At 38.4% G+C, this 17920-nt stretch overlaps 1 protein-coding gene across 1 annotated transcript; it reads right to left on the bottom strand.

Moving 5' to 3' along the window:
- Nucleotides 1-10322: 10322 nt before the first annotated feature.
- On the bottom strand, nucleotides 10323-16903 carry LOC139948804 (rRNA N(6)-adenosine-methyltransferase METTL5-like). Its single transcript, XM_071947140.1, has 8 exons — nucleotides 16738-16903; nucleotides 15627-15788; nucleotides 15073-15187; nucleotides 14228-14418; nucleotides 13673-13755; nucleotides 13231-13282; nucleotides 11973-12022; nucleotides 10323-11229 (listed from the first exon to the last, which is right to left on the bottom strand). The coding sequence occupies exons 2-8, from the start codon at nucleotides 15724-15726 to the stop codon at nucleotides 11122-11124; spliced, it is 699 nt and encodes a 232-aa protein (XP_071803241.1). The 5' UTR covers nucleotides 15727-15788; nucleotides 16738-16903; the 3' UTR covers nucleotides 10323-11121.
- Between the last annotated feature and the right edge of the window lie 1017 nt (nucleotides 16904-17920).

Here is a 17920-nt window from a genome sequence, read left to right on the forward strand (position 1 = left end):
AAAGTTCAACCCCGTCATATTTTGTAACGTAACTGCTTTGGGTAAACTGTCTACTGACACCTTTTAATGGTTGGATTATGAATGGAGGTTTTCTTACCCTGTGTTCGCACTATTTCCCAAATAAACAGTGTGATTTGCATATTCATGAATATGCATTTAGGCAGAAGTTCAACCCAGTGTTTTGCATCTCAGTTTGTTAACACGGGAGGGCGCCAAAAAGCTCTAAAAGGTGCTCATAGATTCATAGCCGCAACCAATGCTTGTGCTAATTAATATTCAAAAGTTATTTTAAAAACTATTTTAAGTATCTGAACCTCTTGAAAACAAATCAAATATATTTTCGTACAACTAATAAAACATCTGATTTCTTTTCAGTTTTTGACAGGTCAGCTTTTCGGAATTTTTGCTAATTAGGCCATACCCCGGGGAAAAAACACAGACAAATAATGTGTTTTTTCCTAAACCGCTGCAAGTATGATCACTTTTTCACTTCCCAAGCCAAATAGGACCAACCTCAAAGTCTACATTTATCACATCTCCTCAAAAGCTGAAGCACAAAGCACCCAGATTGTGATAAATTGTTATAGGCCCCTAGCGACACAATTAATTACATGACCCCAAAACAATATTATTAAACAGAATTTGAGGGCATGGAATGATAACCCTGTTTTGCGCATGACTTTTGGCCTATAGTGGCACCCTGACAACTAATGGGGCTAATTCGTCTCTCGTCACCTCTTGGCTATTGTAAAAATATAATCCATCAAAGATAATTGAGCTAAAACAGAACACGAACAAGCATAAACAATAATATAAATTCCCCCTTTTTAAAAACATTTTTCTTTTCAGAAGAAAGCAACAATAATAAGCCCAAATACTGTGAACAGAAACCGAGACACAAAGTCATTTATTAATATTTGGTCCGTTCCGGCCACACCCTTCTAATTGTGTTCTTTTTAGATCTAAATAATTTGTTTTGGTGTTCGGGCGCGAGCAATTTCAAAATACACCAATACTTTTTAGCACTGACAATTAATTACGTAGGGGCTTTGAAAAGACAGGAGAATACGGGAACACAAAGTTATAATAATTACCAGGAATATCACTACCGAGTAAGCATTAATCGTAATAATTATTACGAACCGGTATATCTCATTAATTACGAAAAACTGCTATGATAGATAATAAGTCATGATAGTTGTATTAGGGGGGCTATAGTTCAAATGAAATGTAAATCATTATTGTGACTTTTACTTGAATATTTGTAAGATGTAGGCTTTGGTAGTAATTATTGTTGCGTTGAATTAGTTTCTTTCTTTCCTGATAATTAAAAACCGTTTGTACAGTGTTTAACCTCTAGCAAAGTGTTGTCATGTCAAGCAATAACTCAATTGCGACTTTAAGCAGGGCTTCGGTGTAATAGATGAAAGGAAATAGATAGGGCTTACCTGTTTTTAATAATATAAATCAACTCAACTTTTAAATCACCACACTGGATAATGTTTTAAAAGCATTTTCAACTCGATGCGCTTTTCAGTTAGAAGAGTCGTCTTAGGTAAATGTATACAAATTAAAAATGACACGGCATGAATTAAACTTTACTTTACTGGCTAACTTAAATCCATAAATAAATTGAGTTTATATCAATATTGGTTTGAAAGTTTGTGACTAGTGGAAACTTTTGAAAAGTTGTCAGTGAAGCAATTTCATTGAAACCACGCAACTACCGTGACATTGACATTCTTTCCGATCCATAATAATCTCGACAGTAAGGAATGTATCGTGTATGTTGAATATCTTCAATCTATCTTAAGTTTCTGTTGTATTTGTTGGTATAATTCACTCTCCCAGGCAAATTGTAAGAAACTCCAGCGCATCCCCAAAAAGGCCAGCAGGATTATTGGAGCCGACACTATAAAAAGAGCATGCAAGAAATCACGGAATATTACATTATGACTCAATTTAATAAGTTTTAACCATCAATTTTTTCAGAACCACTCAGGCAGGGTCCGACAACAGTTTTAAGAACTCGTTTTCTACCTAGCGCAATGTTAACCTTTGTAACAATAGTTGGTCGAGATATTAATTGTGGTGCATTTTTAAAATTTGTTGATTATTGTGTATTTTATGAGCTGTATTATCCCCCTTTCTATTACTTTAATTTTATAAATATATTCTTGTTGTCTATTGTTTTTATGCCTCTACTTGTATTAGATTCTCCTTATAGGCCCAACACAGGGAAAACAAATTTCATGCTGTTACCATGACAATAAATATTTTGAATCTTTGAATATCAAGTTGTCTTCAAATGCAGAAAAGCATTAAAGTTACAGGCCTTTTACGGTTCGAATGGTTTTAGGCTTTCCTCTCTTGTTTGTCATAACAGAAGTTTCATTTTCCAATGAAAAAGGAACCAAAATCTAATAATAAACACAAACATATACATGCGCATAAACGCAGCAACATGTTCTTCAATAGTTTGATCAAGATTTTTATCACAACCATGGATGAAGGAAAATACAATATTTCCTGCCTCCATGTTACATTTATGCGGAGTTCCTTTGCCCTTCCAAATATCAGTCAACTTAATGAGTGCTGTATAAAACAAACAAAAGTACACTGAACATGGAGATCCATTGGTAGACAATTTGCATCGAAAAATTTCATTAAAAACTTTGATGTAACAAACTGTCTCCCTTCCTCCACCGTTGACAAAAACTTAACTGTAGAATGTAAATGAAATGAAGATTCACACAAAAAGTTGAAAATAAATTAGAGGAAGCTATTATTGCATTTGGTGCGTCTATTCGCACAATCTTTATTTCTTGAATGATAGGCAAATACCATATTATTCCAAAGGTTATTTCAACAATTCAAAGTACATACATACATCATAAAAGTATGGAACTTTAATCTAAACATGAGAAGAAAATGTGTGCATTTGTACAATTCGTTTTTACAACAATACATAGCAGTACAACATAGTCCATGTCCAACTTGTATAATCTAGAAGAAATTGCACATTATTTTAATATATAAAGGTTCATGTAAATGATACCACAGAAACTGCTTTAAAAACAACCAAGCTTCTTTAACTGTTCCCTTTTTCCACAAATAGAAACGATAATACCAAACAAAATTGTCTTGAGCCATTAATGAAAGCTGAACTTTGATGCGTTGGAAGGATGAAATCATCTGCTCTGCAACTTGGCCTTCTATCTTGAACACCCATCTGTTTGTATCCAATGGAACAGGTCAATGAAAGAATACAAAAAGGAAAAACATACTTAGTTGAAATTAAAAAAATCATGTAGATGAGATGAGTGGCTGTGGCAAATATTTGTTTTGTTTCAGTTTATAGTTGTAATTCTCTTTTTAAGCTATTTTATGATACAAACCTTCTTTTTTATGAATGTATGTATTCAGGTTTTTAATTGAATTGTGTATGGTTGTGTAGTTTCCCATTGACTTGTGTATGGTTGTGTAGTTTCCCATTGACTTGTGTATGGTTGTGTAGTTTCCCATTGAATTGTGTATGGTTGTGTAGTTTCCCATTGACTTGTGTATGGTTGTGTAGTTTCCAATTGACTTGTGTATGGTTGTGTAGTTTCCCATTGACTTGTGTATGGTTGTGTAGTTTTCGATTGACTTGTGTATGGTTGTGTAGTTAACCCATTGACTTGTGTATGGTTGTGTAGTTTCCCATTGACTTGTGTATGGTTGTGTAGTTTCCCATTGACTTGTGTATGGTTGTGTAGTTTCCCATTGACTTGTGTATGGTTGTGTAGTTTCCCATTGACTTGTGTATGGTTGTGTAGTTTCCCATTGACTTGTGTATGGTTGTGTAGTTTCCCATTGACTTGTGTATGGTTGTGTAGTTTCCCATTGACTTGTGTATGGTTGTGTAGGTTCCCATTGACTTGTGTATGGTTGTGTAGTTTCCCATTGACTTGTGTATGGTTGTGTAGTTTCCCATTGACTTGTGTATGGTTGTGTAGTTTCCCATTGACTTGTGTATAGTTGTGTAGTTTCCCATTGACTTGTGTATGGTTGTGTAGTTTCCCATTGACTTGTGTATGGTTGTGTAGTTTCCCATTGACTTGTGTATGGTTGTGTAGTTTCCCATTGACTTGTGTATGGTTGTGTAGTTTCCTATTGACTTGTGTATGGTTGTGTAGTTTCCCATTGACTTGCGTATGGTTGTGTAGTTTCCCATTGACTTGTGTATGGTTGTGTAGTTTCCCATTGACTTGTGTATGGTTGTGTAGTTTCCCATTGACTTGTGTATGGTTGTGTAATTTCCCATTGACTTGTGTATGGTTGTGTAGTTTCCCATTGACTTGTGTATGGTTGTGTAGTTAACCCATTGACTTGTGTATGGTTGTGTAGTTTCCCATTGACTTGTGTATGGTTGTGTAGTTTCCCATTGACTTGTGTATGGTTGTGTAGTTTCCCATTGACTTGTGTATGGTTGTGTAGTTTCCCATTGACTTGTGTATGGTTGTGTAGTTTCCCATTGACTTGTGTATGGTTGTGTAGTTTCCCATTGACTTGTGTATGGTTGTGTAGTTTCCCATTGACTTGTGTATGGTTGTGTAGTTTCCCATTGACTTGTGTATGGTTGTGTAGTTTCCCATTGACTTGTGTATGGTTGTGTAGTTTCCCATTGACTTGTGTATGGTTGTGTAGTTTCCCATTGACTTGTGTATGGTTGTGTAATTTCCCATTGACTTGTGTATGGTTGTGTAGGTTCCCATTGACTTGTGTATGGTTGTGTAGTTTCCCATTGACTTGTGTATGGTTGTGTAGTTTCCCATTGACTTGTGTATGGTTGTGTAGTTTCCCATTGACTTGTGTATGGTTGTGTAGTTTCCCATTGACTTGTGTATGGTTGTGTAGTTTCCCATTGACTTGTGTATGGTTGTGTAGTTTCCCATTGACTTGTGTATGGTTGTGTAGTTTCCATTTACTTGTGTATGGTTGTGTAGTTTCCCATTGACTTGTGTATGGTTGTGTAGTTTCCCATTGACTTGTGTATGGTTGTGTAGTTTCCCATTGACTTGTGTATGGTTGTGTAGTTTCCCATTGAATTGTGTATGGTTGTGTAGTTTCCCATTGACTTGTGTATGGTTGTGTAGTTAACCCATTGACTTGTGTATGGTTGTGTAGTTTGCCATTGACTTGTGTATGGTTGTGTAGTTTCCCATTGACTTGTGTATGGTTGTGTAGTTTCCCATTGACTTGTGTATGGTTGTGTAGTTTCCCATTGACTTGTGTATGGTTGTGTAGTTTCCCATTGACCTGTGTATGGTTGTGTAGTTTCCCATTGACTTGTGTATGGTTGTGTAGTTTCCCATTGACTTGTGTATGGTTGTGTAGTTTCCCATTGACTTGTGTATGGTTGTGTAGTTTCCCATTGAATTGTGTATGGTTGTGTAGTTTCCCATTGACTTGTGTATGGTTGTGTAGTTAACCCATTGACTTGTGTATGGTTGTGTAGTTTGCCATTGACTTGTGTATGGTTGTGTAGTTTCCCATTGACTTGTGTATGGTTGTGTAGTTTCCCATTGACTTGTGTATGGTTGTGTAGTTTCCCATTGACTTGTGTATGGTTGTGTAGTTTCCCATTGACCTGTGTATGGTTGTGTAGTTTCCCATTGACTTGTGTATGGTTGTGTAGTTTCCCATTGACCTGTGTATGGTTGTGTAGTTTCCCATTGACTTGTGTATGGTTGTGTAGTTTCCCATTGACTTGTGTATGGTTGTGTAGTTTTTCATTGACTTGTGTATGGTTGTGTAGTTTCCCATTGACTTGTGTATGGTTGTGTAGTTTCCCATTGACTTGTGTATGGTTGTGTAGTTTCCCATTGACTTGTGTATGGTTGTGTAGGTTCCCATTGACTTGTGTATGGTTGTGTAGTTTCCCATTGACTTGTGTATGGTTGTGTAGTTTCCCATTGACTTGTGTATGGTTGTGTAGTTTCCCATTGACTTGTGTATGGTTGTGTAGTTTCCCATTGACTTGTGTATGGTTGTGTAGTTTCCCATTGACTTGTGTATGGTTGTGTAGTTTCCCATTGACTTGTGTATGGTTGTGTAGTTTCCCATTGACCTGTGTATGGTTGTGTAGTTTCCCATTGACTTGTGTATGGTTGTGTAGTTTCCCATTGACTTGTGTATGGTTGTGTAGTTTCCCATTGACTTGTGTATGGTTGTGTAGTTTCCCATTGAATTGTGTATGGTTGTGTAGTTTCCCATTGACTTGTGTATGGTTGTGTAGTTTCCAATTGACTTGTGTATGGTTGTGTAGTTTCCCATTGACTTGTGTATGGTTGTGTAGTTTTCCATTGACTTGTGTATGGTTGTGTAGTTAACCCATTGACTTGTGTATGGTTGTGTAGTTTCCCATTGACTTGTGTATGGTTGTGTAGTTTCCCATTGACTTGTGTATGGTTGTGTAGTTTCCCATTGACTTGTGTATGGTTGTGTAATTTCCCATTGACTTGTGTATGGTTGTGTAGTTTCCCATTGACTTGTGTATGGTTGTGTAGGTTCCCATTGACTTGTGTATGGTTGTGTAGTTTCCCATTGACTTGTGTATGGTTGTGTAGTTTCCCATTGACTTGTGTATGGTTGTGTAGTTTCCCCTTGACTTGTGTATGGTTGTGTAGTTTCCCATTGACTTGTGTATGGTTGTGTAGTTTCCCATTGACTTGTGTATGGTTGTGTAGTTTCCCATTGACTTGTGTATGGTTGTGTAGTTTCCCGTTGACTTGTGTATGGTTGTGTAGTTTCCCGTTGACTTGTGTATGGTTGTGTAGTTTCCCATTGACTTGTGTATGGTTGTGTAGTTTCCCATTGACTTGTGTATGGTTGTGTAGTTTCCCATTGACTTGTGTATGGTTGTGTAGGTTCCCATTGACTTGTGTATGGTTGTGTAGTTTCCCATTGACTTGTGTATGGTTGTGTAGTTTCCCATTGACTTGTGTATGGTTGTGTAGTTTCCCATTGACTTGTGTATGGTTGTGTAGTTTCCCATTGACTTGTGTATGGTTGTGTAGTTTCCCATTGACTTGTGTATGGTTGTGTAGTTTGCCATTGACTTGTGTATGGTTTTGTAGTTTCCCATTGACTTGTGTATGGTTGTGTAGTTTCCCATTGACTTGTGTATGGTTGTAAAGTGGCCTACTGACTTGTGTATGGTTGTGTAGTTTCCCATTGACTTGTGTATGGTTGTGTAGTTTGCCATTAACTTGTGTTTGGTTGTGTAGTTTCCCATTGAGTTGCGTACGGTTGTGTAGTTTATTTGAGTTGGAAACTTACCATAATTTTTTAATAATAACAGACCTCGATAATTTGCTGACTGAGTGAAACTAAACTGATGCCAATCCATTATCTTGGTGATGTTTTTAGCAATCGTCTCCCCCCCTGCTCTTTACGTCCGCAGCCGCCTTGAAGAGAAAACGCCACTGACTTGTGTATGGTTGTGTAGTTTCCCATTGTCTTGTGTATGATTGTGTAGTTTCCCATTGACTTGTGTATGGTTGTGTAGTTTCCCATTGACTTGTGTATGGTTGTGTAGTTTCCCATTGACTTGTGTATGGTTGTGTAGTTTCCGATTGACTTGTGTATGGTTGTGTAGTTTCCCAGTGACTTGTGTATGGTTGTGTAGTTTCCCATTGACTTGTGTATGGTTGTGTAGTTTCCCATTGACTTGTGTATGGTTGTGTAGTTTTCCATTGACTTGTGTATGGTTGTGTAGTTTCCCATTGACTTGTGTATGGTTGTGTAGTTTCCCATTGACTTGTGTATGGTTGTGTAGTTTCCCATTGACTTGTGTATGGTTGTGTAGTTTCCCATTGACTTGTGTATGGTTGTGTAGTTTCCCATTGACTTGTGTATGGTTGTGTAGTTTCCCATTGACTTGTGTATGGGTGTGTAGTTTCCCATTGACTTGTGTATGGTTGTGTAGTTTCCCATTGACTTGTGTATGGTTGTGTAGTTTCCCATTGACTTGTGTATGGTTGTGTAGTTTCCCATTGACTTGTGTATGGTTGTGTAGTTTCCCATTGACTTGTGTATGGTTGTGTAGTTTCCCATTGACTTGTGTATGGTTGTGTAGTTTCCCATTGACTTGTGTATGGTTGTGTAGTTTCCCATTGACTTGTGTATGGTTGTAAAGTGGCCTACTGACTTGTGTATGGTTGTGTAGTTTCCTATTGACTTGTGTATGGTTGTGTAGTTTGCCATTAACTTGTGTTTGGTTGTGTAGTTTCCCATTGAGTTGCGTACGGTTGTGTAGTTAATTTGAGTTGGAAACTTACCATAATTTTTTAATAATAACAGACCTCGATAATTTGCTGACTGAGTGAAACTAAACTGATGCCAATCCATTATCTTGGTGATGTTTTTAGCAATCGTCTCCCCCCCCCCCCTGCTCTTTACGTCCGCAGCCGCCTTGAAGAGAAAACGCCACGGGTCATCTGAATAAATTAGTATAGGTAACAAATATTCATGATTCTCATCTTGACTGATGAAGAGGAAACGACACGAACAAGAGACTAAGCAAGCACTGGTTCCAACAGCACATACATTGTTCATAAACCAAATGAGAAACAGGGAACCAGCGGCAGTTACCATAGAACGTGCATGGTTGTAGTTCGTGGTTTAGCTTCATACGTCTGTTCTGTTATATATCTCGAATTTAGCACAAACTCATTTAGAACAAGCTTGCCCCCAGTGTTGTTACAAAAATGGTATGCGTAGGTATCGAGAGATCGATCCAAATTTTGGACACAAGGCTGTACGTACGTATGACAAACGGCTGTTTTAATAGTTTACGACTGTTTAGCGCAGAGAAGAAAAACTTTCGGAAATAATTTGTAATGTTCTTCTGCACGGTTTGCGCTTAACACCACATTGATTTTATTTATCTCCTGCATTCTATATAATAAAAATTAAAAAAATAAACATAGCAAATTAAATTTGTAACAGGATGTCAAATTAATTTAATTTAATTTTACTGTTATTGAACATTCAATTTTGTTTTAAAGAAGGCGGCTTGTACAGAATCTCCATGGTTTTGCAAGCCACAAACAATTATGTTGGCTTAAGATGCAATTACATATCTGGAAAACACCCTTACTGCATCAGAGTATGGTTTTGATCTTGATGCCTGAAGAAAGGCTTTATGGCTGAGCCTTTCTCAGATTTAGTTTTTGGGTGATAACTTTTCCTATTTTTCATAATACAAACAGCCTCTACTGCTCTTGCACCAATTACATTTTTGGAGTAATTAAACAAACAATTTGGTGTTAATAATTGATTGAGATTGAGGTTACCTTAGGCTGCCTCTAGAAACTATAAGGCTCCTCACAGGGGAGCCTTATAGTTTCTAGAAGTAACCTTAGGCCATGTCGTCAATGTTTCTTTTAAAGGAACACGTTGCCTTGGATCGGTCGAGTTGGTCTTTGAAAAGCGTTTGTAACCGTTTGTTATAAAATGCAAATTATGGGTAGAAAGATGTTTAAAAAGTAGAATAAAATGATCCACACACATTTGCCTCAAAATTGCGTGGTTTTCCTTTTACTTTGAGAACTAACACGGTCGGCCATTTATGGGGGTCAAAAATTTGACTCCCATAAATGGCCGACCGTGTTTGTCGACGAGGTAAAAGGAAAACCATGTAATTTCTAGTGATACTTCTGTGGATCACTATATTCTACTTTTAAAATATCTTGCTAATCATATGCATTCTATAACAAACGGTTAAATACGCTTTTTAAAGACCAACTCGACCAATCCAAGGCAACGTGTTCCTTTAAAGTAGCCTACTGGGCTAGTAATGTACATTACTAACTTGCCCTCAGAGAGTTTGAGTACCCAAGAATCCAAAAATATTATAATAACAACCGCATTTCTTTAGCGCCTAACACCTTCAAAAGAAAGTCTCTAAGCGCTAAGAGGAAACAAAAGAATAATTATGTATATGATGATTTGAATAGATATGTTTTGAGAAGAGTCTTGAAACGTGAGATCGCAGTGGCTTGTTTGTTGTGTAGAGGGAGATTGTTCCATAAGTGAGGTGCAGCAAACTGAAAACTCCATAGACCATTTATGCTTTGGTGGCAACATTAGGGATAACAAGTGTGTCTTTGTTAGCAGAGCGGAGGTTTGTCATTAATAAGTCTTTCTGATGAGTTAACGGTAGCGATAAGAACCAAAACGCAAAAGAAGTTACATTCACACAAAATCCAAAATAACTTAACACATTTTAAAATTTATTATTCACATCTGAAGGGGAAGAAATATCATAGAGCAATATGAACAAGTATGGACTAGGCTAAATGTAGGTTGTTAGTAACCCTCGAGAAGTGGTGCTTCAATTTAAGAATGCCTTCCACCTCTTGAACCCAAAACTCAAACTTTCCATCCTTGTCTTCCTTCAATGGTTTCTTGGATAGTACAGTGATCAAGTTCGCTTTAATTGAGAGTCTTTGGCTTCACAACCAGAATAAAAGAAATGAAATTATCTTTTTTTTCCTATGACCTTTATGATCAGGCACTGTACTGAAGGGATCCATTCAATATTTCAATGTTTCCAGCAATGAAAGTCTAAGAATGTCTACTTCAATGTCAACAAGCAGGGACACAGATATCTGAAAACATGTCTGGCCAGCGGAGCACCAATCTCCAGCAACTTGTGAGATCTGTTGCCAGTTCTGTGAATCCATCTCTCTTGAAGAATCTTTATCTCACCACCTCGGCCCTGAGCGGACCCTCACCATCTCGACCCCATGATATCACCTGGTCAACCCTACAGTGGTTCACCATCATGCATTTGTCCCAATATGGTCTTGCAGTGTCCAGCAACTTATGAGATCTGTTGCCAACTCTGTGGATATGTCCCTCTTGAAGAATCTTTATTTCACCATCTCGATCCTCACCACTTCGACCCTCACCTGGTCAATCCTCCTCTTTCATCATACTGGCCTGTCAATGAATTGGCAGTGAAAGGCAATGTTGTCCGCCATGAAAATCTGAGAAAGTCTACTTCGATGCCAACTCTGTGGATCAGATTGTCTCGAAGAATCCTCATCTCACCACCTTGACCCTATGACATCACCTGGCTGACCCTACTCTTTGATCGTACTGCACTGCCAACGGAGTGGGAGATGTAGGCAATGTTTTCGGCCATGAAAATCTAAGAAAGTCTACCTCGATGTCAACCTACATGACAAAGAAAAACAAATCATTATGTATCAACCCACCAAGTTCATGGTAGTTCTCTATGGTACTTTAACATCATTAGGTCTTGAACTTGGAGGGAAAATCCACAAGACAGTAGGACTTTTAGATCAGAATCTTTGCTGGAATGGAATTTTACAAGACCAGAATCAAAATGAAACAAGACTAAGGATCAAAATTAGAATGCGGATTTATCATTTAAACTGTTCCATAATAGATGTCAAATTTGCATCTGGATTAAAGAATATTAATTTTGGTTTTTACCCGTACACCGATGTGTGTTAGCACTGTATACTCAGTACTTTCCCCCAGTGCTATGAAAAAATATCACAGGCATGTTACACTTGACCCTTGCGATTCTAGAGCAGTGTCTTACCAACTAGACTACCAAGGTTGCCTGGTAGCTAGAGGCAGTTTGAATCCTATGTTTTGGCAGCGAGTACCGCAGTGATAGTATAAATGTTAAATTTGCATTGGGGATAAAGAATATTAATTTGCTGTTCCATTTGAACAAAACACTAAGAAAAGATGCCATTTGAACAAAACACTAAGAACAGATATATCTCCTCTGTTTTATGGGTGATACTAAGCCCTAAGAAGGATTGAAAGATATTTGTAGGACTGATCAAACTCAACATTTGAATATCATTCTTAAGAGACAAAGACGTTTAATTGCGCTCAGTGGAAAGTCTGTAACGCAAAGGAATTGAACCAACTGAACATACCGATTTCTGCTTGTGAAACTTGTATGATGCAGGTAAATCATAACGCAGTTCTGAAGAAAAAGGGAGGAAAAGGTTTGATTAGTGTGTAAGCAAAATCCGAAATCTACCGGAGGTAAAGGGACAACTGTTCTCCCTCTGTCAACACAGTATCACCACACTTTCTACCAAGCTGTTTTATACAATGTGTTTAACAAATAATACGTGGTGAGAAATTTACAAAATAGGGACACTGCCAAAATAGGGCTAGATAGTCGAGTTAGTAGAGTGCCAGCACAATTAATCCGGAGGTTGTTGGTTCGCGAATTCCACCCTTTACAGTTCTTTGTTTAACCCCCAAAATCACATTGAAATATTGTATTATACATGTGCCTCCTATGTACCCCATTTTTGAAAGTGTTTTATCTCCATCTCCAAGTGTTTGGCGCATCAAAAATTCTGCCCCCTGGCATGCCTAAAAATTAGCAAGAGTCCCTATCTTTAAAATCATTTATGGTGTTGCTATTTTTTCAATTAAATTTTTGTATTATACTTTTCAATTCAAGTCAACATTTATTTCATACTACTCTTCTCAAGATATCAAGCGAAGACAGCCTAGACAGACAAACTACACACAAGGAGACAAGAGTGTCATGGCCGAGTGGTTAAGAGCATTGAATTCAAGTTCTGGTGCTTAGTTCTGGTGCTAAGTCACCATAGTGTGGGTTCGAATCCCGGTCGTGACACTTGTGTCCTTAAGCAAGATACTTTACTATGATTGCTTCTCTGATATTGTGAATGAAAAGTCTTCGGAGCGCCCACGGCAGCTCAGGGCTGTATACTCCCTATTACGCACTAATGTAAAGCGCATTGATATAATTATTGTAAAATGCGCTATAAAATTATTTGTTATTATTATCATTATTATTATTATTAAGACAAACAGGTAACAAGAAAACATTTACAAAAGACAGACTGGGTAGGTTGAGCTTGAATCAGCCACCTTCTGCTGACTTTGCCAACAACACAAGTCTGGTGACATTGGTGCTCTAGACGGCTCAGCCTCAAGAAGTGGGGATATCTGGACTCTGCAGACGTGACCTGCATATGTGGGACGGAGCCACAAACTATAGAGCACCTCCTGAGATGCCCCCTACTGGAGCAAGAAAGCAGAGAGCCTTGCAGAGAACAATGAAATTGCTAGGAGCTGTGTTTAGTTCTGGCTGAAGTACAACATTATGTGTGTGGACATGATAAGAAGAAGAAGCCTCAACAAACTTACCAGCAACTACTTCCATCTCAGTCCCCCATTCTTTGGCTTTCTTCTCAATATGCTGCAAAAAAAAGGATAAAGAACAAAATTGAATTGTAAAATTAGGTGTGATCCCTGGCTACTAAGAAGTTGTGCAGCTTCTGACTGGCTCTGAACAAAGCTAATGGAAAAAGAGGGAGCCAGCTAACATAGGGCTAGATAGATAGCTCAGTTGGTCGACCAGTGGCATGTTTATCCAGAGGTCATCGGTTCCAATCCCGTTCTAGTAAATTTTCTTCGTTCAACCCCAAATCAAAGAACAAGAATGCAACAGAAAAGCATCCAAATAAAATAAAATCTGAGCACTCGTGTTACATTTGGGTTTGTGGGTTAAAACAGTCAATCAAAAACTTAAGTTTTATTGAGTACATATAAAAACTTTTAAAAAATGGTTAAGGTAGGGTTAATGTACCTGTCTTGTTGATGTTTTATGCAGTGAGTACACAGCAGTGTTGGCCAGATCCAAGGCCTGTCTTAGAAAAACCATGTCTATACCTAAAGAGTAAAACAAACAAAAAGATTTTTATAATCTGTGATAAAATGCTTTTTTTTTTGTCGGATTATGATTTCAGACTTCTGTACTGGATAAAGAAACAATTTTACAAAAACCTGCAAGCTCAAATATATATATGTCTGTGCGTTTAACAACAACTATACAGAAAAGGTAGTCAGCGCCTACTATACACTGAGTACACCGCAAGATTAGTGTCATAGTATGTTTGTGTCTCCCGCCTGGAGATTCAGAGTCTAGCACAAGACAGGATAGATATAGAATGGGGAGAGCTTGTGTCCGCCTGCTGTGCAGCCCACTGATGATGATGATGATGATGATACAGGAATGCATGGCCTCTAGAGGGTTGCGGCAATACTTTGACCCCCACTATCAGAATGGCAAACCTTGACCCTGAGCTAATAAGCATCTGAAAAAGGCCCACAACTTTCTCCCTGTTTAAATTTTTTTTTTTACCTTTATTGTGTTTCGTCCCGAATGGTGGATTCATGATGACAGTGTCAAACTGGTTATGCCATCTGCCTATCAGGTCAGATGAGGTCAGGTCACACTGTATCAGGTCAACGTTTGACCTCAGGTCAAAGTCCTCAACATTCTGGGCACAGATATCCAGTGCATCCTCATCTACATCAAAGCCTATGCAGAACCTAGGACAGAATCACAAAAGAGTATTCAAAATGAGTGTAAAGTTTCTAGTTTCTGTTATTTTACATGAACAGGAGAAGGACTTTATAGCACAAATATGGTACGAGTCAAACCAAAATTACTCATATAAGTAAGGTGTTGGCAGCGATCTTGATCACTTGAATATACGTTTCATGGCTTGTATTATAGTTGTCACTATGCTCTAGAATGTGTGCTCTAGTCCTGGCCTGACTGCTCATTGCATACATGTAGTCCTTAAGCCGTAAAAAAGTACATATATTGCTTCTCTGCATCTGGGAGTAAAAGTGCCGTTGATGGTTGTGATTGATTTAGCTTTAGTCATTTGTGTGCACACAGGCTGCATCGTCCCATGGGAGACAAAATTGCTTTTTGAAACAAACTATCAGGTATGAAACTTTGTTCTTGTAGGGGCACTTTATTTTCTCGCTGGTAAGGGGCACTTTTAAGGGAAAATGTAATTTTGTATTTGTACTTTGCAGAGGGCACCACAGCAAAAGCATGGGGAACCACAGCAGTTGCAGGGGGTGCTGTGGGTTTTTTCGAGACCTGGATTGTATGTATGTTACATGGTCATTGGGAGGAAAAACAATGTTTTAATGTGGCCTGTATGTAATTTTGTATCGACTGGTACCCACCCTGCCTCCAACATAGCAGCTCCAATACTCAGTACACCGCATCCACAACCTAGGTCTGCAACCAACTTGCCTTGAAGGTCTCCATATCTTGCATCCATTGTGTGTAGCATGCATGCTGCAGGTTGTAAAAACTCATCATTAAAGGCAGTGGACACTATTGGTAATTGCTCAAAATAATTGTTAGCATAAAACCTTACTTGGTGACGAGTAATGGGGAGAGGTTGATAGTATAAGACATTGTGAGAAACGGCTCCCTCTGAAGTGCCATAGTTTTCGAGAAAGAAGTAATTTTCCACGAATTTGATTTCGAGACCTCAGATTTAGAATTTGAGGTCTCGAAATCAACCATCTAAACACACACAACTTCGTGTGACAAGGGTGTTTTTTTCTTTCATTATTATCTCGCATAATATCCAACTGGGCCTTCGGCCTCGTTGGATGTGGGACGCAAAAGCTCTATATTTTTCTGTTTTCCACTCGTGCTTGTGTGATAACTTATATCTGTACAGTTCATCTGTATATAATATATATGTAGGTGAACTTGCGATAAATACCTGCAATATGGGGCCTCGTTGGGTATTGTTCCAATAAAATCTTAGGCTCCTCAAATGCATCCACCTGTTGAAGGTGTGTCTCTAACTGCTTCAGTTTCATCTGGCACTTGTCATTCACTTTAGTTTCGGACTGACTGTAAATATTTATTGGTCATTCCATTCCTAGATAATTCAAAACAAAATTGTGTTATTATCAATAGTTTACTTTAATGCTTACTTTACTTTAGCTAGTTGCGTTAATCTTAACCCTCTATACTGTCGGGAGGCCATGCATGGAGGGTTAAGCTTATCAGTACGATCAAAAGTAGGCTTTACTTGAAATTTATACTACTTAAATTGGTCGCTTTCGCTGAGGTCAAATGTGTACAAATACAAATGCGTCCTCGAGCACAATTTACCTCAGAGAGTGTTTGACCTTTGATAACACATAAGAAATGACAGTATTCTGCCCAAAATGAGACTGCACTGGTGGAGGGGAAAAGGGAAATAAAAAAATACAAAGAAAAAAGTATGATTCATCATTAAGGTTTCCCACATCCGACACAGCAGCAATAACAAAAGCGGGTGTGGTGGGGGGGGGGGTGGTGGGGGCGTGCATGAGACACACAATAAACAATAACAAAATCTGAAACTGATCCACACACCGTGTGTGAATCAGTTCCAGTTTCAGATTGTTGACACAGCGAATGAAAAAAAATCAACAAATTAACTATCCGTCTATACTTATTACTTTACCAGTGTCGTATGTCAATGATAAATTAAAGCCATTGGACCCTTTCGGTACAGAAAAAAAAAAAAAAAGTTCACAGATTTACAAATAATTTACAGGGTTTACAGAAGGTAATGGTGAAAGACTTCTCTTGAAATATTAGTCCATGAAATGCTTTACTTTTGAGAAAACGGTAAAACAATATAAATTCTCGTTAACGAGAATTACGGATTTGTTATAACATGGAGGTAGGACTCTGCTACTCCTAGAACTATTTCGGTTTCGTCCGGCTATCGTCTCCCCGACGGGAGACGATAGCCGGACGAAACCGAAATAGTTCTAGGAGTAGGACTCTGCCTGCTGACTGAGGAGTGAGTGAGCGCAGTGACAGTGTTTGCTTACCTTCCTTGCGATTAATTCTAGTTTGGGATTCCCTCGTGAAGAGTTGGTAGTTTGTACCCATAGAAATGGCAAGTGCTGCCAATAAGTGAAGAAAATATGAACGAAATCAAAAGTGCAGAGCTGAAGTTTTGCTGAGCGAGTGGTCTTTGACATGTGGACTGTGTTTTTAATTAATGTACCAACACAAAAATGAGGGCGCTATGCTGGTTTAACGGTGGCATTTTGGTTGCAGAAGAAAAATTAACGGCGGTGTTAAATACCGCCCTCTTACATGTGGACAACTGCTGCTTTATGATTGGTCCGTTGCGCGTAAGCTGAAAACCAAGCTTTATGATTGGTCTGTTGCGCGTAGGCTGATAACCAATACAACCGGTGTGTATTTTGTTTGCAGGTGAAAAATTAACGGTGGTGTTCAATACCGCCCTCTTACGTGTGGACAAATGCTGCTTTATGATTGGTCTGTTGCGCGTAAGCTTACGCTTAACAGACCAATCATAAAGCTTGGTTATTAACTTACGCTTAACAGACCAATCATAAAGCTTGGTTGTATTAACTTACGCGCAACAGACCAATCATAAAGCAGCAGTTGTCCACACGTAAGAGGGCGGTATTTAACACCGCCGTTAATTGTTCACCTACAAACAAAATAGACCTTATCGCAAATACCAATGCGCAAGCGCAGACTGTTGAATGAGGTGCATTGTGGGATAGATATGAATCAAATTTTGCTACCAGCTAGACCACAATGCATCTAATTCCAAGCTTTACGCGCGCGCCCCAGTATTTGCGAAAAGGTCTATACCGCCGTTAAACCAGCAAAGCGCCCTCATTTTTTTTGGTTTGAGAAAGACCCTAGGCCTAACAAGGAAATCAGTGATTCTTCCTCCATGTGGTAACGTAAGCTTTCAAGCAAATTTACGCTGAAGCAAAGGAAACAAACAGCACTTTTTATTTGACATATCAACAACAAATTCCTGTCACTCAGTCCAGTTTATTTGCAGTTTGCACTTACCCGACAAATTTTGCAGAAATTTTTGACAAAATGTCCGAGTTTTGGCTAGTCAGTACCTCAACACCTACCTCCCATCAATTACATGCAAAGTATATGGTTACCATACTATAAAATACTGAACCGCATGCGTTCTATGTTTTTTTTTGTCAACGCAGAGCTTTGTCAACGCAA

Source organism: Asterias amurensis, chromosome 16, assembly GCF_032118995.1.
Source record: "Asterias amurensis chromosome 16, ASM3211899v1".
NCBI lineage: Eukaryota > Metazoa > Echinodermata > Asteroidea > Forcipulatida > Asteriidae > Asterias > Asterias amurensis.

Bases quoted from the DNA above. Each gene is read 5' to 3' on its own strand.
- LOC139948804 (XM_071947140.1), bottom strand. From the start codon at position 15,726: ATGAAACTGAAGCAGTTAGAGACACACCTTCAACAGGTGGATGCATTT. The intron at 13,283-13,672 runs GTACATTAACCC...TTTTTTTTGCAG, and splicing joins ATAAAACATCAACAAGACAG to CATATTGAGAAGAAAGCCAA. The intron at 11,230-11,972 runs GTATGTTCAGTT...TTTGTCATGTAG, and splicing joins AGTTTCACAAGCAGAAATCG to GTTGACATCGAGGTAGACTT.